The sequence below is a fragment of the Nannospalax galili genome, unplaced genomic scaffold, assembly GCF_000622305.1.
Source record: "Nannospalax galili isolate Female #2095 unplaced genomic scaffold, S.galili_v1.0 scaffold307, whole genome shotgun sequence".
NCBI lineage: Eukaryota > Metazoa > Chordata > Mammalia > Rodentia > Spalacidae > Nannospalax > Nannospalax galili.
The window spans coordinates 638,579-665,523 of record NW_008359625.1 but is presented as its reverse complement, the minus strand read 5'-3'; the positions used below and the strand labels follow the sequence as shown (position 1 = coordinate 665,523).

Here is a 26,945-nt window from a genome sequence, read left to right as displayed (position 1 = left end):
TCTCTCCCTCTCTCTCTTTGCCTCTCTCTCTCTCTCTCTCTCTCCCTCCCTCCCTCCCTCCCTCCTCTCTTGCTCTTTGTCTCCTTACCCCAAAGTGACCCCATTGAACAGTCACTATCAGAAATAGGAAGATACCCGACTGATGTAAAAATGGTCCTTGGTAGTATGAGATGCGGTGATTCCCCCAGGCTATGCCAATACCCACAACAGCCAGCAGAAGGCAGGTGGGGGACAGCAGAGAGCTGCTGGGGTTGAGGATGAGAGTGGGGATATCACCCAGCACATGACTCTGGAGACAAGGGATACCCTGGCATTCTGTTACAGTCTACTGAGTCCAGGGGCTTCAGGAACATTCTGCCTCAGTAGGAAGTCACAGCCATGGACCAGACTGTGAGGGCAGGGCCTGGTATATAGTGAGGGGCTGGCCAGCACAATGCATGTTGCTAAGGGTCATGGGGTGCAGGCCTCTCTAGGAAGATTCGTGTCTTCTTTCCCACATTCTGGTCTGCTCCAGGCTGAGAGTGACTCAGCTAAGTACTTCCTCTTTTATTTTCAACACAAGTTCAGACCACCAATAAGCACAAAGGCCCTAGCTGCCCAGCTGTCTAGAAAGCATTGGGCACTGATAAACTGTGAAAGGCCAGGCAGGACTCTAATCCTTGCATATTCTCAGTGGGATTCTTTGAAAGCCAGCCCATGAATCTCTGGAAGGCTCTGTGAGAGAGCTCAGGCCTTGGAGTTACCCTAAGATGACCTGTGTGTAAGGGTACCAGGACATTGAGGAGATGTGCCAAAGTGCCTGGGAGGCCTTCAGTGGAGGGGCTGCTGTCGTTAGGATTTGTAAGCTGTAAGGAGCCAGCAGCCCATTCTCTTTGCATACCCAGTCTATTAGTCAGAGAGACAGAACCAACTGGTCTATACACGGACAGGTGGAAAGAGGAGAGAGTTTACTTTAAGCAGTGAGCCCATGCTCTCCTGGAGTGTAAATCCAAAATTCACAATGCAGATGCCAAGTGAGGAACAGCTGCGGTGGAGCCCAAAGGCTGAGTCTAGAGGCCTGTTGGCAGACCTCTAGTGAGGTCAGCCCTTTGCTATTAAGGCCTTTGATTGACTAGAATGCATTATGGAATATGGTCTGCTATACTCAAAGTCTACTGTTTTAAATGACAATCTCATTTAAAAAACTACATTCACAGAAACATCTAGAATAATGTCTGACCAAATATCTGAGTAGTATAGCCTAGTCTAATTGGCACAAAACTCCCGCCGCCCCACACTTACTTCCAAAGTGTAAGCTCAGAGACAGTCACACACCTTGCCTAGAAACCTCACCCCAAAGTGCTCACAACACTGGCTCTCTCTGCAGCACCCAGTCAGGGGTCTGTAGGAGAAACAGCGGATGTTCTGGCTTCTGCTGTGTTGCCCTGCTGAGGGGAGCACTGTTCCTGGGCTCCTAGAACGTGCAAGGTAAACAACTGTGCTTCCAAACACTACAGAACCCACTGTGGCTGTACCCTGAGTCCAGGCCGTGCTGAAAGGATTCGACATGATGGCACCCGCAGGGCAGAGCTCCCTGTCATCTTCCTGAAAAGGACACAGCCTGGGTCTCAGCTACACGTGGTGTCTCTCCCTCCACCCTGAGTAAGGACACAGTGGACGCGTGGCCTGAAGCAAACCAATTCCTTATACTCAACCAGCCCTGAAGATCAACACATGTTCATGCATGCTTCCCTTATGCTCTATAAGAACAAGAAACTAAAAAAGATCAAACTGCTTCTGGAAACAGACTTTTCCAAAGAGTCTAGAAAGCAACATTGGTGTAACCCCAACTACTAGCATTCAAACCTAGAAACCATCCTCTCATTCAAGCCTTTCTCTGACAGCCCTTCTGTGTTACAAATCTTCATCATCAAAGGTCTCCAGACACTTCAGCAGCAGCATCTCATCATCCATGGGCAGGGCTGGTTCCTGCAAGTCAGTGTACAGGAGGTGAAGTTTGGATCCCAACTCTCTCAGTTTCTACCATCTTTCACCGCCACCCCGCCCCCCGCCGCCGCTGACCAAAAGAGAGACAAGCAAACTCTTAAGGCTTCATCTAAATACCTGTCTATGTTCATTAAGAAATGAACGGAATAGTTCTTTTTCTGTGGCACAGACTACAAGGAAAAGAGCAACGTGCAAGGCAGTGTGCCTAGTAGGGCTACCACTGGTGTTTGAAGTGTAAACATCTACAGATTGCCTGTGGATGGATGTGCAAGACACTGCTCATGGTGATTGCCTCTGGGAAAAAGTATGGGGTAGTGAGCAAGGAAGATGGCAGGAGAGAGACAAAGATTTTTTTTTAATGTGTATGAGTGTAGTGCCTGCATGTATGTGAGTGCACCCGTGTCATGCAATGCCTCAGAGGTCAGAAGAGGATGTTGGACTCCCCTGGAACTGGAGTTAAGGACGATTCATGGCCACCATGTGGGTGCTGGGAACTGAACCCGGGGCCTCTGCAAGAGCAGTCAGCGCTCTTAACCACTGAGCCATCCCTCCAGCCCGAGACTAAGATTTTATTGAACATCTTTTGATAAGTTTTGAATTTCATACCATGTGCATGGGTTACCTATTACAAAAACCAAATCTTTTGAAAGAAACAGCACTACATCTGTTTAGCAAGACTTTCTTACTCTCTTTTCAATGGCACCTGTCATCTTTTCAGAACTGTCTCTTCCTTAAAAGTGCGTTTCAGGGTTTTTGCTTGGTGCTAAACAACTTGCCTAGCACTCATGCTAGAATTTAATTCCTAGCACCAGAAAAAAACTGTTAGAGAAGTGGGATTGGGGGCCTCTTGTTTAAGGTAAAGGTATCAATAAAGGCTAAGAAAACAGGCAGTTAGAGCACAGGGCTTCCCAGCAGGCCAAGTGTTCTCAGAAGGAACCACATGCCCACATCTCTGTCATACAAAGGGCTTGACTGCTGTTCCCTCAAAGTCTCCTAAAGTCAGACATTTTAAAATTGCAGATTTGCTAAAACCAGCAGGGAATGAGTGATCTTGGTTGGCAGTGGTTGCTGAAGTGTGTTGAATAGATGTGCTTCCCCGGCCCCTGCCATGTCCAGATGGAAACTCATTTGGAGTAAGGGTTTTGCAGACGTAGTTAGTTAAGGATTTCAAGAAGAAACCATCCCGGATTTCGGCTGGGCCCACCCCAAATCCAAATGATTGATGTCCAGAAAAGTCAGGAGGGGCAGAAAGGTACTGAACAGGACCCATGAAGACAGAGGAGGTGACTGAAGGGATGTGGCTACTGGCAAAGAAGGCTGGATATTGTCAGAACTACCAAAGGTCAGAGCAAGGCATAGGGAAGTTCTTTACCGCAGCTTCTGGAAGCAGCCCAGCCTTCCCAACCTTCATTCCAGACTTCTGGCCTCTGGAACTATGAAATGAGTCTCTACTGTTGTAAGCCACTAAGTTTATGAAAAAGAGTACTGCTGCTGACTGAGCTTCATCCAAGCCCTCCCATGAAGCGACAGGGGCAGAAGAGAGCTGGGGGTGGAATGGGGACGAGAATGGAATTTCTCTCTTCTCACCAGTCTGTTCAAGTCCACATTTCCACTATTTTCAAACACAAGTATCTGTTCTTGAAGTCTTGGTGAAGTGAACTAATTTAACCGCTTCCAACAAAAAGTGTTGATAAGGGATGGTCACTCAAGGACTGGTGGGCAGCAGAGGGTGAACTCTAGGAATAGGTACTGACCCCAAGTGGGGATTGAAAGTGATGTGCGTAGAGAGACATGAAGAACTCGTGAGGAACTTAGCCTGTTGAAACGGTGTCCTAATTGCTTTTAGGTAAGCATCTACCATTATTATATTTCCATTAGAAATAAACAGTTGTGTCTTTGCCAGGTTAGTAAAGAAAAGCCATAGTTGTGTTTCTGAAAGGACCCGGGCTCTGGCAGTGTGTTCATAATTCCTTCCCCCATGACAGCTTCCTAACCAAGACCCTCATGATTTATGTCACCATCGGCTACAGGGTCAGCTTTTAGGGAGAGAAATTAGCCTTCAAAAGCTGACGACCCCAAATATCATTGCTGAGTCATGGAAAATAAGAAACTAGCTTGACCTTTTGGAAAGATGTCGCCCAGAATTTATGGGCACTTGCTATGAGCCAGCCCTGGGGATCTGGTCTCTGCTTCAAACGGTTCATGTGTAGGTCTGTCCTAGAGGACATCCCACTGTCTCTTCCCTCAGTTTCCTTGATGTCCTCCATTCACAAGGGGCACTGCATTGAAGTTGGCCAATCTTAGAGCAAACCAGAGAGCTTGAAGGCTCTCTCAGGTGGTCTGTGTGAGACCGGGCTAGAGCACACACCCCCTCCGCGCCCACCAAAGAACCTTCTATCATAAAGGCAGCGGGCAGAGGTCTCCCGTCTCTACTCTGTCTTACCTGTTATTTTTTGTTTGGGGGGATTTATTTATTTCTATTTTACTTATATATTGCCTGCATGTATGTAAGTGCACCCATGGTCATGCAATGCCCCCAGAGGTCAGAAGAGGGTGTCAGATCCTCTTGAACAGGAGTTATGGATAGTTGTTATCTGTCATGTGGGTGCTGGGAATGGAACCTGGGTCCTCTGTAAGAGCTATCAGTGCTCTTAACCATGGAGTCATCTCTCCAGCCCCATGTCTTACCTGTTTTATCTCAGGGTTAATGCAGCAAATGCCTTGTAAAAACTCAGTGATCTGCATGTAGAGCTGAAACTTTTCCTCTGAATTTTCTGAGGCAAAAATGGAACTGACAACAGAAGAAACAGAAGACATTTAGAGCCCTAGCCTCTCACCGACACGTGCCACCATTCATCCCCTAAGAAACTGGATCACTGTGAACTCAGCACTTGAAACACCCAGCTGAATGGAGCCCAGCACTCATCCTGGAAGCCGTGTACCATTTCACTTAAGTGTCCTGTCTGGAAGGCCCTGAAAAAGTAACTATGGCAAGACTGGCTCTTGTGTCTGTGTGTGGCCTCCTGGGAAGGAGTGAGATCTCTTGCTCTCAGAGTCGATCTCCTATGGCAGAGCCCGTGATTCTGGGACCATCTGAGGCAGCTCAAGGTGCTCAATGCACAGTGTGAGTTCAGCCCAGGAGAGGCCTCAACTCAGTGCCTCTTCCACTGAGCTCAGCCTTAAGCAGATATGAGGTCTGGTTTGTGGCTTCTTCATGCCTTTGGGAGCAGCCCTGTGCAGCCCTGTGAGTTGCACATGACAGCTGTCATTTGCCCTCCCTTCTCCCTGGGAGGAGGTTTCACAGTCAGCCCAGGAATCCTTTTCTGGGTGAGGCAGGAAAAGGCATTTTAACAGGTTGCTTTTAGTCTTTTGAGCAGGGCAAGGACGTCCTAACACTGCTTGACAAGGACACTCTAGCAACTTCTTGACAAGTTGTCTTTGCAGCCTACACCCAGTGCAGATAGGAATGTCCCGCTCCAGCTCTTTGCAGCAAAATGACGCTCCATACACAGCTGGGAAGAACTTGTGTCACTGTGTTTGTCACTGTGTTAGGACGCTGAGGAGGACATAGTCTCCTAGCAATCCCCAAGCCTGGTGAGGTCTGGCAGGGGAAGGAGATGGAGGAACAAAGGCCTGAGTCCAGCCTGTCTGAAGCTCTGCTTGAAGCTACCCAAGCCATGGCTTCCAGGACTCCCTGCAGCCCAGGATGCCATGGAGTCAGCACAGTGGAGCTATTCATTCGGATGTGAATGCCACCCTCACTCCCATGACAGAAAACCCACATCAGGCATATTTTCAGCCAGTACACCAGCCAAGACCACAGCTCTTCAAACACCAGCTGCAATACTCCAATTCTAGACTGTCTCACTATGGGGAAAGGCCCCGTTGGTACAGATGGAGCCAAGATGCTTCTTGTTTGAAATCTTCCCAGATCCTGTTTCATATCTAAGGGGCAGCCATCTCTTCTGCTCCTTCCAAATCTGTTCCCATCAGTTTCCCTCTTTGTAAACCTTAGAGATATCCTCCACTCATGGCGTGTTCCTACATCAGCCCAGTTCTTTGGGCCCCAGAGCTCCTTGCTCATTTCTGCCAGATTGACTGCTATTGCCTGGCTCTAGGTGTCATAGACCGGAGGTCTGTGTCTCTCCCCGCCCCCCCATACCTAAACCCCAGCGTTGATGGCATTAGGAGGTGGAGCCTTTGGGAGGGTCATTAGGACTCTTACAAAGGAGGCCCTAGACAGATCCAGTTACACTGAGAAGGTGCCATCTGTGGGGAACTGGCTCTTACCAGACTCCATCTCTGCTTTAACCTTGAGCTTCCTGCTTCCAGAACCTTGAAAAACAATGGTTTATCATGTTTAAACCATCCAGTCTATGGTATTTTGTGGAACAATGGACTTGAAGCAGAACTGTGGCTGCCCAGAGCAGGGATAAGAAGGACCAAGACACTGGGCAAACAAGGCCAATGAAAGGTGTGCTTTCAGAACCTTGAGCTGATCACTTGGTGTGTGTCAGGCCTGGGCAGGATGGAAGAGCTTCCTGTTCTGGGGGTACTTAAGACCACATCCTCCCCAGAGGGATGGCAGGATTTTAGGAATGGCCCTCTTCCAATCCCAGAAAAAAAGTTGATCCCAAGAACTTCACTGAACTGTGTTTATCAGGAGGAGAAACTGCAAAGCACACCAGGAAGGGGACACTCGTGTGTACGCACACACACACAGACACATGCACACAACACACACACACACACACACCATCTCATACCCACATGTGCACACACAATTTCATATATTACACTTGCACACTAACACATAAACTCACACCACATACCCAGACAAGATCTCACAGCTGTCACACCTTTACACACCCACACGTGCCATCCTCTACCACCTCACCTGAGGCTAGCCATACTCAGCTCCTCACTTTTGTCCAGGAAACTTGCCACATCGAAGGCATCTTCAAACAGGATCTGGAAGAAAGCACAGCACTTCCTGGATCAGAACTAACTTGCAGTATGCTGTGCTGGAGGCTGCTGGGCTGAGAGCAGCCGAGAGGTTCGTTACACTGCATGTCCAAAAGGCATGCATGTCAAACTAGCCCCCAGCCCAGGGTCTCTGCTCAGTGATCTTCCTAGGGAGAAGGAAGGAGGAGAAAGGAAGCCCTGGGGCCCTACCCCTCTTTCTCAAATGACAGCAGCTCAGATATGAGAGGCAACAGCCAAAGCCATGCCTCAGTTTACAGCCAGGAAAGGCCCATCCAAACCTCCCCAGGTTGAGATCCATTCAAGCCCACAACCCACAACCCTGATCTCCTGCCACTGTAGCTGAGTACAGTGTCAGGCTGCAGGTGTACAGGCTGTGTGAGCTCATCAAGTTAGTTCCTTCAAACCCTCCTCTACAAAATGGGAGTTGGAGAGACAGTTAAGAGACCATATTGCTCTTGCAAAGAACATGTACTGCTCTTGCAAAGGACCCAAGTTTGGTTCCTAGCACCCATGTTGGGTAGTTCATAACTGCCTGGAACTCCAGCTCCAGGGGTCCCAGATGACAAACTCTTCTGGCCTCTGCAATCATCTGTAGTCATGTACACACACACACACATACACACATACTTAAAAATAAAATAATATCTGGTATAGTGGCTCACACCTTTAATTCCAGCACTTGGGAGGCAGAGGTGGGAAGATCTCTGTGAGACTGAGGCCAGCCTGGATTACATAGTGAGTTCCAGGCCAGCTGGTGCATTAGGAATTCTCTCTTTCTCTCCCTCCCTCCCTTTTGATGTGAGGACGCAGCAAGGAGGCCCTAGTGAGATTCCAGCATAGTGAACTTGGACTTGTCAGCCTCCAGAACTGTGAGCCAACAAATTTCTGTTCATTGTTAATTTCCCAGGATCTGTAATACCAGGGAAAAAGGGCAATGTGATTACAGCTGCTCAGAGTGGCTGCAAGAATTAAGGAAGGTCATATATGTGAAACTCAAATACATTGGCTGTATTAAAGATTATCTGCTTTATGAAAGAAATACGCGAACATCATAGAAATTCTGCAAAGTAGAAACAGGTAATTAGGAATCGCCAAGCAAGAGTCCTGCCAGAGATGTTCATTACTGACATACTGATCTATTTTTGATTTCCTTCATCATGTCATAAAGTTACAGTAATTAATAACCAAATATGATGAGAATTTAGAATCTTGTTATTTAGCTTTTTGGATCTGCTTTTCCTGAATTTGTTAAAAAATTATTAAGTATTCTACACACATGTGATTTACACTTCAGATTGCCAGATTTAGCAAAAACATAACAAAACAGGACGCATAGATAAATTTGAATTACAAACAAAGAATGAGTATTTTTTTAGCATAAGAAAGCTCTGAACATAGCAGGAGATATGCTTGAATTAAAAATGTAACTGGGACTGAAGAGACAGCTCGGTGGTTAAGAGCACTGGCTGCTCTTGCAGAGGATCAGGGTTCAGTTCCTAGCACCCAAATAGCAGTTAACCATCTGTAACTCTAGTTCCAGGGGATCCAATGCCCTCTTCTGGCCTCTGTAGGCATTGCACACATGTGGTGCACTTACATACATGCAGTCAAAACACCTATATACATAAAGATCAAATAAATAACAAAATTCAAAATGTAACTGGACATGCCTCATTTTCTGAAGCACCCTATTTTTTTTTTTTGGTCTGTTTTTTTGAGACAGGGTCTCCCTGTAGCCCCAGCTTGTCCTGGAACTCACTATGTAGACCAGGCTGGCCTTGAACTCACAGATATCCACCTGCCTCTGCCTCCCAAGTGCTGGGATTAAAGGCATGTGCCTTTATTTACACTAGCAGTCACCCTCAGGGGACAAGAGGTGTTCTCTGGCCCTGCCTTGTTAGGTGCTGGTGGGTCTGCCAGGGCCTCCCCTTACATGTACCTAGCATGTGCCACTCTCTCCCTGGGGGCTGCTTGCTGTGTCTTCTCTCAATTTGCCTCCCTCGAACAGAAACCTTTGGAACTCTGGCAACATAAACAGTTCTGCTTAATTTTCTGGACTCTTTTTGGTATCTTATTTGACATTCTTGTTGTCACTTCAAAGACAACCCAAGAAGAGACCATGGAAAGGTCTGGGCCCTCATGTCTACCAGCTCCATGTTCCTTTCCACAGATCTGAGATTGAGAGTCAGGCCCTAAATTGACTTCACAAAATTAGCCCATAAAGCAACAGACCACACACTGCCCTCTCATATACAAACCTCTCTCATGAGCCAGCCCAAGAGGGGAACCTCAGACTCCAACCACCCAACCCTGAAGCTCCTACCATACTTATGGGCCATCCTTCTCAGACCCTAACCACTCTGTGCAATACCTCATGGGCATGACTGGTCCTAGGTCTAGGAGCTGGCCCCAGTACAACTATTCTGTGGTAGATCTTTCCCAGTGAACTACCATCTGCTGGGAAGCTGGTTTAGAAAAGCACAGAGCTGATCTAGAAGCCACAGTGAGGGCAACTGTGACTTTGACTGCCTAGAGCTTGAGTGTGCCCTGCTCTTCTCACCTTACTCTAGGCTCTCACTTCTCTCAAAACTGGGCACTGCAGTACAGTCAGGTGCCTGCACCTGGACATTCCTGGGAAAATCTGATGTGTGCTTCCTTCAACTCCAGGAAAGCATGAGCTGGTAGCCCTCACTGAGAAAGGCCAGACAAGCCAGTCCCATGATATGTGAGCACTGGAGTCTCGGTGTTTTCTCTTTAGAGCTGCTTTCCTTGAGAAAATGTTTGCACTGACAAATGCATACAAATGAGTTCATATACACACAACATACACATGCAACTGACTCCTCAGACTTTATATAAGCTTTTGTTTTTGTTTTTTTTTTTGTGGAAGACTCAAGAGCTAGGTACTTTGGGGCTATTCCTTCACACCTGCATCAGGTATGAGTTCTTCGGCTGCTGGTTGCCTGAGTCTGCTTGACTTATTATGGAGGAAGAGTCATGTCCTCTCATGGTAGTCCAGCATTAGCAGAAGATGAGAAGCTGAACTCCGGTAGGCTGCCTGGGGTGGTCTAAGATTACATCCCTGGATACAGGTTAAAAATGCAGACCCAGTACCTTACCCTCAAGGATTGTGATCCCATGGGTCTGGGTAGGAGACTGGTACCTGCCTGCTTTATTAAACACCATAGTCAGGTGAGAATCATCAGGGGAGAAAATGGAGCATTGACTATCAACACCTGAGCAAAGGGCAGAGCCACCTGACGAACCGTGTGGTGAGAGTGAAGTGGGAACAGGAGTCTGGAAAGTGATAGTCTATTTAGGCTTATAAACTAGAAGACTGAGTGATACCTCTGTTCTCTAGGCTTGGGCCTGATGATGGTGGAAGCTTCCAGGAAGATGGGAGATTTTAGTGGTGCACCCCCAGGGTGAGAGGCATGTGGAGGCATTCAGGCTCTAGGACTCCAAACACACACCACTAAGGCTGTCTCCTCAAAGAGACCACCACTGAGGGACATTAGGAAAGGCAAGACAAGGGAGTGGTAGCCAAGGACGCTAAGTGTTTCACAAAGCACAAGACAGGTGCAGAGAGAAAAGAATTGTCTGCTCTTGGGATAGAGTGGCCAGGAAAGCTCATGTGAGCAACGATCAGTCAGCAGAAGCTCTCCTAATTCTCAAAGAGCTACTGTCAGCCTGCTTTTCTCTCCGAGCAGTGTGACCATGAATGACATCTGGCACCCTGCTTTGTAGGCCATGACTGTTCTTACTACACAACTGAGAGAGGTATTTATAGTGGAGGCAGTGATTGCCCACTTTTCTTGAGTGGTTGCAATGCATTCTGGGGTGAGAACCGACAGCCTCTCAGGACTGGGCTCTATTAGTCCCAGAGTAATCCTCTCCATTGCCAGTCATTTGCTTGGTAAGCTGATAATTTGGCCAGTTCTGGTCAATGAGAGGGGAAGAGAGGGATGGTGGAAAGTTCTAGAAATATTTTTTTTCTTGCATAAAGATGTGTCGTCAGAAAAATTCTTTCCTTCTCTACCTGGTTTCAAGGAGGAAGAATGCCAGTAGCACTTGCTCCAGCTGCCACCCCACAGCCACAGGGTTGAGAGAAGGATGGAGGGAGGGGAAGGGTGAGGAACAACCCTAAGATGAAGCTGAGCAAAGAAAAAGGAGGAGCCTGAATCCTGCGGACATCACTGGCCAGCTGACTAACCAGGATCTCCTTGGATACCATGAGATCTTTCCAAATGGTTTTATAATCAAGTCACTGGAAACCAAAAGATTCCCACCTCAACCTAAAACCTTCACTCCTGTAATTCCAGGGAATATTCAGGGCACTCAGAGGAGAAAAGGCATGCTCTTCATGGGACATGGAGATTACGGTGAGAAAAATCCAAAACCTACAGCATGACCAGAATCCAAATGAATTTTCAGATTCATTAAATGACCTGGCCTGGAGCCAAGAGGTGGGGTAGAGGGGGAATTGGGGTAGGGGGCAGATGGTAGCTCCTGTGCTCCCTTTTCTCCATCCCACAGGTTTTGCTCACCTCTTCTGGGGTGGAGCCCAGTGAGCCACTGGCCCCTTGGCTTTCCACCCCACTGTCCTTCATACTGTCCTCCAGGCAGGCCATCTCCAGACAGGCCTTGGTGAGGTCAGGGAGATTGCAGTACTGCTGCTCCCAGGCCTGCAGGAGACTGGTCTTCTTCTCTTCAGAGAGGGTCTGCCACAGGTGGGAGATGGCGGCTGAGACGATAGGGAGTGTCTCTTCCTGCGGGGAGATGATGCCATTTGTGGTCAGACGGTCCATCGCCTGCTTGTAAAAGTTGAGGTACCTGGAACAGAAGCAGTGCGTCCCTCAGACCTGAAGCTGGATCCTCAGGATTCTGGTCATGGCCAGGCCACAGCTCACAGGCCTGGCCACAGTTCCATGGTTTATCAGCAGCACAGTTGTGTCTCTTGCCCTCCCCTGGCTCCTGTATTGCAGAAGTCATGGGGGCAGGCAAGGAGGATTTATGGCCTTCCCATCCCCTGCTTCTGAAGCTCCCTGCCTTGTAGAAGGTGTGGCCTACCCAGCTCTCCTCATTTGGGAAAATTCCTTAAAACATGAACCCATTGGCCTGATTTGCGGGATTTGAATGGCTCCACTCCTCTCTGGTCCATTGCTCTGGAAGTCAACATGGCTGCTGGAGGATCCTAAGTCTGTGGAGGAGGCAGTAGCAGCTTGAGCCATCCAGTCACCACCTTTCTACAGCAGCAGATGTGGCCTGGTTTTCTAAGTTTAAAGGTGGACTTGTAAGGTGGATGTGTGGTGGAGGGAGGGGTGAGTCCTAGTAATCACCGTCAACAGTGCTCCCAAGCCAAGGGACCCTAAATAAACACCTATTATAAATAAAACCATCATATTTGCTATACAAATGTAACTTTAAGCGTATTTGCCCAGTTCTTTAGCCAGTCCTCTCCTGGGTACCTCCTACATGGGAACCATGTAGTTCCAGGGATTCAGGGCCTGGTCTGAATTGTGCATACTTGGAGGCTGCTGAGCAGACCAGCTGCTCCTTCCCCACAGAATCTCCCTGCATACAGGAAACCATCCCGCCCAACATTTCACACCGTTCAAATTCCAGCAGGTCTGGTGACAAAGTGGCTGAGGAGTGTGGGAGATCTACTTTTTTCTCCTCTTCCTCTTCTTCCTCCTCCTCCTCTTCCTCTTCTTGGTCTGCTTCCTCCTCTCCCTCTTCATTCTCTTCTTTCTCATCACCCTTCCTGACTTCCTCAGTTGGGTGCCATGGGAAGGAGTTGTCTTGAGAAAAACTATTTAAGATTAGGCTAAGGGAGAAAACAGAATCAAGATAATCCTACAGGTAAGTAACTCTAGTGAACGTAGACACAAATCTGCAATGACTTTAATAAGCGTCTATTAATCCAAGCGTACCAATACCAACCACTAGATGGCCCTTAGGGATACAAGGCAGCTGCTGCAGCTTTTGAAAACCAATCAACATTATTTACTGTATCGACAGTCTACAGAAGGAAAACCGTGTGTTTGCCTCATTTTGTTCCTCTGGAAACAAAAATGTGATAAAGCTGTCTGTATAGAGTAAGATTATGGGTAGTTTCTTCTTGACACAGTTTTGTGTGTTTCACACTGTATAACTTGATTTTTAATATTTTTTTTTTACTACTAATTGTTTTTCGTAGGCTATAATACACATTCATTGTTTAAAAAATGTGAAAGCACATCAAAAGTACAGAGGAGACTTGGCAGGCTGAGTCACTCCCTGACAGCTCAGCTCTTAGCCCAGCCTGGGTTCCTGGGATTCTTCCCTGCCCAAGACTTGCAGTCTTGAATTCTATCCCTAAGACCCCCGCTGCGGTCCAGACCTGCGAACTCCCACCTACCAGCCAGCCTGCTCACCTGGCAGCCCCACCCCATCCTGCTGATCCAGGACCCTGCACAATCAATTCTGGAATCCCAACTCAAAAGTTGCACCTGTCTGTCTTTAGCTGAGCCGAGATCACTTCTTTCACCCCAGCTGTACATCAACATGAAGGAATCCCAAAGCTAAACACCATGCACTACTCAGTTGGGCCATAATCTGACAATTTGGGGAAACAACAAACAACATACAAACATTCAACAGGACAAGATCACTTACCCACACCAAGAAACTCCACCACCGAAGTCCAGATGCCTAGGGCTCAGCAAAACCCACAACGATATGAATAACAAAGATTTCGATCACTAACACAGAAATTAACAACTCCATTGTAATGTTTCTTGAGAACGGCAACCAAGTGGATGCACAAGACAATGATTTCAAAATAGCAATTATGAATGTGCTCAAGGAACTCAAAGAGGACATGACTAAAACACTGAATGAAGACTGTGAAAACACAAATAATTGAATGAAATAACTAAAACGATTCAAAACATAAAACTAGAATTCAGTAAAGTGATAAACTCTCTCAAAAAAGCCAATCTGAAATAAAGCTTGAAGTAAAAAAAATCCAGGAACTTGAGGAAAGAAACAAAAAAGAAATGTAGGAAATGGAACAGACTATCAGATCGTGAAGACAAGCTTGCAGAACTAGATCGCTCAATCAAAGGAAATGTTAAATCTGGGGCTGGAGAGTTGGCTCAGAGGCTAAGAGCACTGGCTGCTCCTGCAGAGGATCCAGTTAACTTCCTATCACCCACATGGCAGCTAACAACTATCCATAGCTCCAGTTCCAGGGGATCCAAATCCCTCTTCTAATCTCTGTGGGCACTGCATGACATGGGTGCACTTACATACATGCAGGCAATATACTCATACACATAAAATAAAAATAAATAAATAAAATGTTAAAAAAGAAAATGTCAAATCCAAAACAAGGCAGAAACAGAATATGCAAGACCTCAGGGACACTGTAAAAAGACCAAACCTATGAATCATAGGCACAGAAGAAGAAGAAACCCAGGTCAAAAAGCACAGAAAATATTTTAAGTAAAGTCATAGAAGACAATTTCCCAAACCTAGGAAAAGAGATTCTCAAGGTATAAGAGGTATACAGAACACCAAGTAGAAAGGACCAGAAAAGAAACTCCCCGTATCATATAATGGGCAAAATAAAAGATATTGAAAGTTCTAAGAGAGAAAAATGAAGCCATTTATAAGGACAGTCATCAGAATAACAGCTGACTTTTCAGTGTTGACTATGAAAGCCAGAATGGGCATGGACCAATATCATACAAGTTATGAAAGAACACAGATTCTAGCCCAGACTATTATACTCAGAAAAACTATCAGTTATAATTGAAGAAGAAAGAAAAAGTTTCCATGGTGAAAACAGATTTAAGGAATTTATGTCCACAAAACTAGCTCTACAGAGAATACTTGATGAAATACTTCAGTCAGAAGAGATGGAACACCCTCAAGAGGGAACAAAGAGTAAACAAACATCCAAAACAGTCAACCAAAAGAGGTCCTAGAAAACAGCATTACAACACCAACATAACGGGAATTAATAAACATTAGCCAATACTAACCCTCAATATTAATGGTCTCAACTCCTCAGTAAAAAGACACAGACTAACCAATTGGATTAGAAAACAGGATCCACCTTAGGGTAAAAGGATGGGAAAAGATCTTCGAAACAAATGGAACTAGGAAATGAACAGGTGTAGCTGTTCTAATATCGGACAGAATAGACTTCAAACTAAAACTAGTCAGAAGAGACAGGGAAGGTAATTTCCTACTCACTAAAGGAAAAATCCACCAAGAAGAAATTACATTCTAAACATATATGCAGGGCATCCAATTTCATAAAAGAATCTTTATTAGCTCTAAAATCTCACATTGACTCCAACATAGAGATAGTGGGTGACTTCAATACACTGCTGTTACCAATAGACAAAAACTAAACAGAGAAACCCTGGAGTTAAATGATACCACAAATAAATGAACTTTACAGACTTCTACAGAACATCCCATCCAAACACCAAAGAATATACTTTGTTCTCAGCAACCTATGGAACTTTCTCCAAAATCAACCACATATTAGGACACAAAACAAGTCTCCACAAATTTACGAAAATTGAAATATCATCTTGTATTCAACCTGACCACAAAGGTATTTGAATAAAGCTAGATATCAACAATAATAGAAATGGGGAAAATGGATAAATTCATGGAAGCTAGACAACACATTACTGAATGAAATTTGGCTCACGAAAGAAATCAGGAGGGCAATTAAAATTTTCTTAGAATTGAGTGAAAATGAAAACACGACATACCAAACCTCTGGGACACAATGAAGGAGGTCCTCAGAGGAAACTACAGCATTAAATGTCTACAGCAGAAAATTATAAATATCTAATAGAAATAATGTTGCACCTGAAAGCTTTGGAAACTAAGAACAAACAACATCTACAAAGAGCAGATGGGAAGAGATAAACTCAAGACTGAAGTTAATGAACTAGAAATGAAGAAAACCATATAAAGAGTTGGTTCTGAAAAGATTAACAAGATTGAAAAACCTTTAGCAAAATTAACCAAAAGAGAGAAAGAACCCAAATTAACAAATTCAGAGATGAAAAGGAAAACATTACAACAGACCTGGAAAATTCAGAAAACCATAAGAACATACTTTAAAAATCCATATTCCACTAAACTAGAAAAATCTAAAAGAAATGGATAAAATTTGAGATATGTATGGCCTACCAAAATTAAATTAAATGACATAAATAATTTAAGCAGACCCATAACACCCAATGAGATAGATTCAGTAACTAAAAGCCTCCCAACTAAAAAGAGCCCAGCACCAGATGGATACAGGGCAGAATTCTAGCAAACCTTCAAATAACTAATACCAATACTCCTCAAATTATTTCATAAAATAGAAAATGAAGGACCACTCCCAAATTCCTTCTATGAAACCAGTATTGCTGTAATACCAAAACCAAAGACCCAACAAAAAAGAAAATCATAGACCAATCTCTAATGAACATAGGTGCAAAAATTCTCAATACTCACAGCTGAATGCAAGAATACATCCAAAAGATTATCTGTCACAATCAAGTTTGTTTCATCCCAGAGATGCAGGGATGGTTCAACATACTTGTAAAACAATAAATGTAAACACCGCCACATAAAGAAACTCAAGGAAAGAAATCACACGAGTATTTCATTAGATGTAGAAAATGCCTTTAACAAAATCCAACACCCATTCATGACAAAAGTCATGGAGAACCTAGGCATACAGGGGAGTTCTCTCAACATAATAAAGGCAGTATACCAACAAGCCCACAGCCAACATCATACTAAATGGAGAAGAACTAAAAGCATTCCCATTAAAATCAGGAACCAGACAAGGATGACCATTCTTTCCACTCCTGTTCAATATTGTACTTTCTTAGCTAGAGCAGTAAGACACACAAAGGAGATAAAGGGATACAAACTGAAAAGGAAGAAGTCAAAGTATTTTTATTTGCAGATGATAATGATTCTACACAGAAAAGATCCTAAAGACCACAAAAAAATCTTCTAGAGCTGATAAATACATTCAGCAAAATAGGATATAAAATTAAACCCTAAACCAGTAGCCTCCCTATAAACCAACAGCGAACATACCAAGACAGAAATCCAGGCAGCGATCCCATTCATGATAGCCTCAAAATCCATAAAATATCTTGGAATAAATCTATCAAAAGAAGTGAAGGACTTGTACAATAAACATTTTAAGACATTGAAGAAAGACGGAAGAAGATACCAGAAGATAGAAAGACCTCCCATGCTCATTGATCAGTAGGATTAATATTGTGAAAATGGTTACCCTATCAAAAGAAATCTACAAATTCAATACAATACCCATTGAAATTCCAACACAATTCTTCACAGAAACTGAAAAAATAATCTCAGATTTCTAAGGAAACAAACAAACAAAGAGAAAATCCAGGATAGCCAAAATAATCTGGAACAAAAAAAGAACTGCATTAACATCCCTGATCTCAAATTGTACCACAGAGTTATAGTAATAAAAACAGCATGGCACTGGTATAAAAACAGACATATTGATCAGTGGAATAGAACTGAGGACCCGGATTTAAATCCACACATTTAAAGCCCCCTGATTTTTGATAAAGGAGCCAAAAATATCCACTGAAGAAAAGAAACGTGTTCAACAAATGATGCTTGTCAAACTGGATAAGGGTGTGTAGAAGAATGAAAACTAGATCCCTATCTCTCACCATGTCCAAAACTCAACTCCAAATAGATCAAGGACCTCAACATAAGACCCCACACCCTGAATCAGATAGAGGAGAAAGTAGAGAATACATTGGAACTTGTACGCACAAGCAGAGAAATGTCTAGGCAGGACTTCTACAGCAAAGTCATTAAATCCAAATATTGACAAATGGGACCACATGAAACTAAAAAGCTTCTGTATATCAAAGGACACCATCATTCAAGTGAAGAGACAACCTACAAAACGGGGAAAAATCTTTACCAGCTGTGCCTCTGGCAGAGGGTTATTATCTCGAATATTCAAAGAACTCAAAAAACTGGTTTAAAAAAACAAACAAAAAAAACCAAAACAAAAAACAAAACCCCAAAACAACCCAATTAAAAAGGGGACAACGAGCTGACGAGGGAGTTCTCTAAAGATGAAACACAGATGACTGAGAAATACTTATATTTTAGTGTTCGATTCTTTAGTCATCAGGTAAATGCAGATTAAAAGCACTTTGAGATTTCCTCTTACCCTAGTCTGAATGACTAAGATTCAAAAACCAACGACACATGCTGGTGATGATGTGGAGAAAGGGGAACTCTTATCCACTGCTGGTGGGAGTGCAAACTTGTGCAGCCACTAGGGAAATCAGTGTGGAGATTTCTCAAAAAGCTAGAAATTGATGTACCATGTGACCCAGCCATACCACTCCTGGTAATATACCCAAAAGACTCTGTACCCTACCACATAAATACCTGTCCATCCATGCTCATTGCTCCCCTTTCCATAATTGCCAGAAACAGGAAACAACCTAGATCTCCATCAACTGATGAGTAGATGATCAGGGTGTGATACACACATATGATGGTATATTATTTGGCTCTTAAAAATGAAATTAAGACCAGGCATGGTGGCACATACCTTTAATCCCAGCACTTGGGAGGCAGAGGCAGGCAGATCTCTGTGAGTTCAAGGCCAGCCTGGTCTACACAGTGAGTTCCAGGACGGCTGGGGCTACAGAGAGACCCTGTCTCAAAAAGACCGAAAAAAAAAAAGCAAAGAAATTAAGAAATTCACAGGTAAGCCAGGTGTGGTGGCACATGCTTTTAGTCCTAGCACTCAGGAGGCAAAGGCAGGTGGATTTCTGTGAGTTCAAGGCCAGCCTGGTCTACATAGTGAGTTCCAGGAAAGCTGGGGCTACAGGCAGACCCTGTCTCAAAAAAAAAAGAAAGAAAGAAAGAAAGAAGGAAAGAAAGAAAGAAAAAGAAATTCGCAGGCAAATGGAAAGAATTGGAAGCATTCATCCTGAACCAGGTAACCCTGACCCAGAAAGGCAAATGTTGCATGCTCTCTTTCATAGCTGGATGTTAGTTTTTAAATCTTAGATATGCATGTTTCAATTTGAAAATCCAGAGAAGTCAAGAAACTAATAAACAGCCATGGGGAGGGGGTGCGTTTCCTGGCAGCGGTGGTAGAATGTAGTGATATGGAGGTAAAGGGAACATAGTGTAGGAAGGGTTAAATGGGGTGGGGAACGGGAGGGCAGGACAGAGGAGGAAGTATGGGGAGGGATAAGTAACACTAAAAGCCTTTAGAAAAAGCCACATGGAAACCTACCACTATAGAAGCTTCTTAAAGTAGATACATATGCATTATAAAAAGAGCTTAAAAGGAGTTACCCTATAACAGAGGATATTGTCCCTTCTAGATATCATAAGTTAAAAAAACCCTCAATGCCAGGAATGGACTCCCTCTCTAGAAGCTGTTGACCAGGGGTCCCATGGACTTTCAAACAATACTGGCCATTGTCCTTGCTCTTGGTTACATACCATAACTGTATGATAAAACCCTATTGCTGAAGATACTACATACATGAGCCGTAGAACAAACAAGGAGAAATCTAGCTGGTGCTGACTTCAGAGCCTCATCTCTACTGGTTAGCGTCCATAGTGCTGGAAGATGCTATGTATGTTACTGGAATGAAAAATAATCATCAACCCTACCCAGCTGTGAATCCTGTGAACTACAACAACTGGCCTCACAAGATATATCCACCAGTGCAATAGTGGTGCAAAGATTGTGGGAATAACCAACTACTCCCACAACCGGATTTAAGGTATGTTTCATAAGATGAAGCACATACCTGACATTGATATTAAGTTTAGGAACCTTACGCTAGATAGGCCACAGGACATAGAGGAGAGCCTACTACTAGTCTTCTACTAAATAGTTATAGTAAACTGACTCTTAATGACTTATTGTTATACCCATAGATTAATGCATCTCTCAGCTCTCACCAGAGAAGTTTCCTTATGCAGCATATAGTGATTAACAAAGAAACCCACAACTGGCCAATGTACAGAGAACAAGAGGCTGTAGGGTGCTTATCCCTGAATAGAACACCTATATCAAACCTCTGCCTCTCAACACTCAGAAATCATTGTGGAGGAGGGGCAGAAAGACTGTAAGAGCCAGAGGTGGTGGATGACCACACAGAAACAGAGTTTTCCAGACAACTGGTCAGTTATTCACAAGTATCATGCAAGCTCAGACCAGAAAAAAAATCCTAGCATAGACATGGGGAAGTGGATAAGAAATCCCAACCCAACCTAAGGAAATTTTGGCAACTGATGGCTGCTGGGAGGGGGAGAGACAATCTCTTTCAAGGATGGGACTCTTGGCAGGTTAACCAGACTCGAGTGGATGAACTCACACTGAAGGACATTTGGGAACATAAATTTGCCTCTATAGGCCTTAATCTGTATTACTATATAAAGAGTATATTTAATTGGTTGGGGCAATAAGGGAAGGTGTGGATAAGGGAGGGGATCTAAATACCATCAAATTATATTGTATGAAAAAATTTTAAATTCAATTAAAAATTTCATACAGGCAGAGAAGTAAACAAAATTCACAAGTGTCCACATCAAAAAACCCTAGACATCATTTCATGTATTCCAGCTTTTGGTAAGCACTAAAAGCAAGTGTTTTGATGTGGACATGTCCTGTGGCCACTGGAGATGACAGGAGCCTGGCCTCTTAAGTCCAAGATGTAGTGAGGCTCGGCAGGCTGCAGGTATAGGGTAGGGAAAGAGGCTGTTAGGTCACCCTTTGAGAGCAAAGCAGAGCAGATCATATACCTATACAAAATGCATGAAAAGTACAGGTAGTGGGAGAGCTAAACATGAAACTTGACCTCTGTTATGGTTTGGAAATGAAGTACCCCCAAAGTCTCATGTGTTGAGGGCTTGATGGTGATACTACTTGGGGAGGTTATGGAAACTTAAGGTTGTAGGATCTTGCTGAAGGAAGTAGGTTATTGGGGTGGGGCTTTAAGGGTATCTTATCCATGGCCCCTTCTTATTCCTCTCTTTGCTTCCTGTCCTCCATGGGGTGAGCAGCCTTCCTCCATCACATGTTCCTCCCACCATGATATCCTGCTGAACCTCACAGAGCCAAGCAACTATGGACTGAGCCCTCTGAAACCATGAGCCAAAATAAATACTTCCTCCTCTAAGTTGTTGCAGGTATATTGATCACAGTGATGAAAGAAACAACTAACACAATAAAATTAAACCGGGAGAAAGATGTTTCTCAAGTCAGCCTCTCTCTCCAAGTTTGAATGTGACAGTAACAATGATCTTTCAGCATCTATAATTCCTGCCTGTATTATGATTGCTTTTCCTCTCTGAAGTCTAATTTAGCTTTGAAATTTGAAAAGGCCATGATTTGTATTTTCCCCATTTTCATATAAAGTCATTAGTTAAGTAATATATACATATATAATACAAGATATAATATATAAAATATGGGCAAATATTATGATCTCATGCCTCTAAAGTAGTATGGAAAATTAATACCAGATGGGTGGATATCTTCAAAGTTAATACTGATTTTTCTTTGAGAGGTGAGATGTTATGTATTTTCAGGCATTTCTATATTTTCTAGAATAAGCATGTTATCTTTTTTTTTTCAGTCTTTTTGAGATATGGTCTCTCTGTAGTCCCAGCTGTCCTGGAACTCACTATGTAGACCAGGCTGGCCTTGAACTCACAGAGATCTGCCTGCCTCTGCCTCCTAAGTGCTGGGACTACAGGCATATACTATCATGCCCAGTGTAAGCATGGATCTCTTGGGGAAAAATTCAACCCATGTTATTAAGATAAAGGAGAACAGAGTTATTCCCAGAATGAGACAGCTTCTAGTGGGTGAGCAGCACATTGATCTTGCATACATGATCTTCTAGACTGCTGTAACTCAGCATTGAGGTCTGCCAGGGAAAGACAGCAGACCCCCATTCTCCTGGTGTTCCCCACATCTTACCTTTCATTCCCAGAATACACTCTGGAATATTCTTCTTTGACCTCCTCTAAAGTGCTGGCATTCCCATCTTGTAGGTTGAAGGATTCTATCAGAGAGGTGAGGGCAAGAGTCACAAAGAGAAAAATCAGGCCCTGTTGAGTCTCTCCTGTCTGGCTCAGGTTTGGTATTAGAGTCCAGAGTTCATTTGCCATTTTTCCTTCTAGATGTGGGGGAAGAGCACAGGCCAAGTGCTGATGCACTCCCTGTCTGGTCTGTAAAGGTGAGGTTGGGAGTCTTCAACCATTAGAACACCATTAGGGAACTCATCAAACCCAGGACCCCTACCCATCCTGCCAGACTGCAAGCTCCCTAGGGACAGGGGCCAGTTATAGCCCAAGCCCCAAGCACAGTGCCTGAAGCAGTGTGTTCTTAATAAGTATCTGTTGATTATGTATAACCCAATCCCTGCCTTCAATAAAACACCCAAACGAGCTGTCCTTAGGAAGGAGTCTCTTGCCTTTGAGTCTCAGCAAATCATCCAGGATTTGTTCCAGTTCTTGAATGTGACTCTTCGCCTTATTCAGGACCTGCCACTGAAGACACAGACACTGTTGAAAAAGACAGCCTTTCCTTGAGGAGATTATTATACTTTTGTGTGGAGCCAGGAAAGCTCCCCCTCCAGTCTGTGTCTGTACTTCCTCAAATGTAAAAGTCACATCATGGACCCTGTCAGTGGAAAGGATAGGAAGTGTATTCTAGAAATGAACTCTCACTGAAATACCAAGGCATTTGGAAACAAACTGCATTCAGGAGAGTACTGGTGCCCTGCAGAATTAGAGATGACTATGCAGGTGAAAAGTGTGATAAGGATGCACCGCAGGGTGAACGTCAACCCCAGGCTTGCACAACAGTCCAGACTTCTGCTTTAGTCATGACAACATGCAGCTGGCTGGTGAAGAGTCAGTGTACTTTTCTCAAAATAGTTACTTGCTAAATTCATATAGCTGAGATTGGTGGCCCATGCTTATAATCCCAGTACACTGGAGGTGAAGCCAGGAGGATTAGGAGTTCAGGGCCAGCCTCAGATGCATAGAGTTCAAGGTCAACCTGGGCTGTAAGAGACCCTGTCTTGAGAAAAAGCCAAACAAAATAACCTCTCAAAATACTCCATATGATCTAACAACATCAAATGTTCTGCAGATTTGAACTCTTGAGTTTGTCTCTTCTTTCCCTTCCTTCTTCTCATATACCCCTCTGTCCTTGTCCTGGGTCTCATGGTTATGCTGCCTGGTGTCAGGATGTCAAGATGATGTTCTGGCTGCAATGGTTTAAATGTTGTATCCTCCCTAATACACAGCCCTCGTTTGAGAACTTAGCCATCGTTTGAGAATATCAGAAAGTGGGACCTTTGAAGAGGTGACTGTCATGAGGGCAGACCCTTCTCGTATGAGATTAGCACCTTATAAAAAAAGCCCAGGGGAGCTTGCTCACTTTTTCCATGTGGGGACACAGCAAGCATGCATCGTACAAAAACATACAAGCTGGCCCTCACCAGATCCTGAATCTGCTGGCACAAGCCTCTAGAGCTTTGAGTAACACAATTCTGTTGTTTATAAATTGCCAGGGCTAGAATGTTTTGTTATAGCAGCTGGACCAGACTGTGATACTGGCTTTCTGAGAGCCAGTGGCCTACCTCAGCTCATCGGGACCTCTCAAAATGTCCCTTGAACATTTTTTTCCCTTTCTTTGAGGAAGGGTCTCATGTAGTCCAGGGTAAAATCTAGCATATTGTGTAGCTAAGGATGACTTTGAACTTCTGATCCTCCTGATTCTTCCTGAATGTTGTGATTACAGGTGTAATAAGTGGTGCTCTGGATGGATCCAGGGCTTCATGCCTGCTAGACCGGTACTCTACCAATTGAGCTACACCCTTCCACACACATCACCTTCTACCCTGACCACATCAAGCAAAGCCAGGGGAGCCAGCTACCATGCACTGATATTCTTTTATAGACTATTTATTCATATAATCTCATTTATTTTTTACATTTATTTTATTGGGGTGGAGGGACTCATGCTAGGTGTATGTATAGAGATCAGAGGATGACTTGCAGGAGTTGGTTCTCTCCTTCCACCACATCGGTTCTGGGAATTGAACTCAGGTCATCAGGCTTGATGGCAAATCCCTCCGGCCATGTTGCCTGCTCCCTAGAATGCTTTTGGTAGGCTAACTTTCTTAGGACTTTTGTCCTGGTTGAACTGTCTCCCCCTACTCCCACCCTAAGAAAAAGATATGTTGAAGTCCTTACCTCTGACATCTCTAGATGTGACATATTTTTGGAATAGGGTAAACATATCAAAATAAAGACCTTAAGTTGGGTTCCAATTTGACTAGTGTCCTTACGAAAAGGATACATGTGGATACAGAGACAGAGCAGTCATATAGAGAGGTGTGAAGACAGGGAGACTTAATGAGGTTGGAGTGAAGCTTCTACAAACCGAGGGATGCCAGGAACTGCTGGAAAATGCCAGAAGCTAGGAGAGACAGAAAGGACTTCCCCCTGAAGTACCTTGATCTTGGACTTTCAGCCTCTAGATACAAGTCATTTAGTTGCTGTTGTTTTAAGCCACCCCATTTTTGTTATTTTGTTATGGTAGCCTTGGAGAACCAATAGGATCATATTTCACATCCCCTTTTGTAGAACAACCCATTCTTTCTTCATACTGAATCCTTAACTGTCCCTCAGGAAACAGAGAAAGAATACAGTCAATAGTTGGGTTCTAAGCCACTTCTGGTTGATAATTGAACTGTCCAGTCTCCTGGTCTGTAAAACAAGAATGGTATGACTAGAGACCTAGGGAAGAAGTAAGACATGTTGGGAGAAAATGGTAGCAGTATTTTAAGACTCTAATGGTAATGGTGTGTGTCTTTGTAGACAGGCCTGTTGGGCAGCCACTTGTACCTTCCCTGTGTACAGATGAACTAACTGAAGGTCAGAAGTGACTTGTTTCCCATCCACTGAAATTAGTTACTAGCCACTCTGTTATCTGCTAAAGCACAAGGTCAAAACCTAGGGGCTTTCCTCTGAATTAACTTGCACTCCTTACAGTGAGGCCCTGAGTGCTTGTTTTCTGGTTGGTTGCCCTGCTGGTTTACACAAATTTCTCCATTGGTCATAGATAGGGGCTTTAGGTTTTTATGTACCCCAGAAGCACAAAGCAAACACCTCTTTATTCAGTAGATGTAGAGCAAAGCTAGGTTCTGGGGAGAGCTCTGCCTCAGTAGAGCCCAGATATGCCACCCACTCCTGTGTCTTGAGTTCCTGAACTTGGCTTTCCTCTACCTCCCACCAGCACCCCCTGCCTTTCTCTAACAGCAGGTCAGGACTCTTGGGAATCCTTCAGTTGGAAACAATAACAATTGGAGCACTGTATAAGAGTGCTCAGGAGCCATTTTGCTCTAATTTCCACAAAGGCCTGGGCCTGGGCCTGTTCAGGAATGCTTCTGTGTGTTTGCCCCCCTGGAAAAAGTCAGGCCCGGAGCAGAAACAGCTCCTCTCTTTGATGTTTCAGCCAATAAGTCCCCTTTCCCCTTCTCTCATCCCCTCTCCTCCCTGCCTTCCCCCTTATTCCCTCCCCTACTCTTCTCCTCTCCTCTCCTCTCCCCTTCCTTCCTCTTCTCTTCTCCCCCCTTCCTCTTCCTCTCCCTCCCCTTCTTCCCTTCTCCTCACCCCCCTGCTCCCTCCCTCCCTCCTTTTAGAGGGCGAGGAACCGCAGATCTCAGGGACTCTCACTGCAGCCTCATGCAGCCTCATGCCACTACCCCATCTACCAGGTCTTTCTCCAATCTCCGCTGGCTAATTAATGAACTTATTGCTAATTAGCAATTAAAAAGCTAGCTGAGAAGAAACACAATTAAGAGCAGGACAAGCTGGGTGTGGTGGGTCACACCAGCAGTCCCAGCACTGGGGAGCTAAAAGACAGGAAAAGTGTGATTTTTAAGGCTGGCTTGGGCTGTGTGGAGAATTCTAGGCCAGGGTGAACTATGTAGAAAGGCTGCTTCAAAACAGAAACAACAGCAACAACAAATAAAAAGAGTAGGGAAAGGTAAATACTTACCTGGAGAGCCCTGTGACCTAGGTCACAGGTAAATACTTACCTGGAGAGCCCTGTGACCCAGAGTGTGCACATGTGCCCTGAGCAGGTGTGCAAGTTTGTGTGTGTTATGTACATACATGTATATGTACATGCAGTGGAATGGTACATGTGTATGTTGGTGGTATGTGCATGTGTGTATAGTGTGGTGTGTGTGTGTGTGTGTGTGTGTGTGTGTGTGTGTGTGTGTGTGTGTGTGGGGATATGTGTGTGTGTGTGTGTGTGTGTGTGTGTGTGTGTGTGTGTATGTTTGGGTAGATGTAGAAGGTCCTGGAACATCTGCTTGAGGCTGGCTGCTGCCCCCAAACAGGACAAGCACTAGTCACTGAGTAACCAGATGTCTTCCTCAGGCCCATCATTTTCCTTCTTATGTCAGATTGGGCTGCAGCTGGTAGGTCAGGCCTGGCTTTGACAGTCTACCTATGGGCAGCAGTAGTGGCAGCAGGAGGCACAGCATCATGGGACATCAAGAACTGACCACTGATCACACCCAAGTCCAGCCCTTAGGGAGGGCAGCAGGGCTGGCAGCTCTAGGCCAGTCCTTACCCCACTCCCCGATCCCGTCATGTGTAGAAATGTTTCCCCCACACCCAGGTCCCTGTACCTTTGAGGCTGTGAGATCAGACTGGGAGTAAACCATCTTCCTTAGGCTGTTGAAGAGCCCCGCCAGAGTGGCTCGATGACGGGCCTGGGACAGGCGTCTGCGGGCCACCCGAGGCGTAAGATGCTGCATAGGTGGTGCCTCTGACTGGGCTGTTGCTGCATCATCACTGGGTTTGCTGCCTTCTCCTGGGGTTGCCAT

The 26,945-nt window shown here is 44.7% G+C and overlaps 1 protein-coding gene across 2 annotated transcripts; it reads right to left on the bottom strand.

Moving 5' to 3' along the window:
- Window positions 1-1,792: 1,792 nt before the first annotated feature.
- Window positions 1,793-26,945, bottom strand: Stra8 (stimulated by retinoic acid 8). 2 transcript variants are annotated; one of them, XM_008823543.2, is made up of 8 exons: window positions 26,748-26,945; window positions 22,506-22,581; window positions 22,010-22,094; window positions 12,584-12,799; window positions 11,520-11,805; window positions 6,884-6,957; window positions 4,675-4,777; window positions 1,793-1,968 (listed from the first exon to the last, which is right to left on the bottom strand). In XM_008823543.2, exons 1-8 carry the CDS (start codon window positions 26,943-26,945, stop codon window positions 1,894-1,896), a joined length of 1,113 nt encoding a protein of 370 aa, XP_008821765.1. In that variant the 3' UTR covers window positions 1,793-1,893. The 2 variants fall into 2 exon arrangements, with proteins under 2 accessions (XP_008821765.1, XP_029414703.1); XM_029558843.1 differs by having other exon boundaries at window positions 12,758-12,784.

Excerpts from the sequence above, each read along its gene's own strand:
- Stra8 (XM_008823543.2), bottom strand. The coding sequence starts at position 26,945 with ATGGCAACCCCAGGAGAAGGCAGCAAACCCAGTGATGATGCAGCAACA. Across the intron at positions 12,800-22,009 it reads GTGTATTCTGGGAATGAAAG|CCTAATCTTAAATAGTTTTT; the intron begins GTAAGATGTGGG and ends TTTCTCCCTTAG. Across the intron at positions 4,778-6,883 it reads CTGAGTATGGCTAGCCTCAG|TTCCATTTTTGCCTCAGAAA; the intron begins GTGAGGTGGTAG and ends TTCTGTTGTCAG.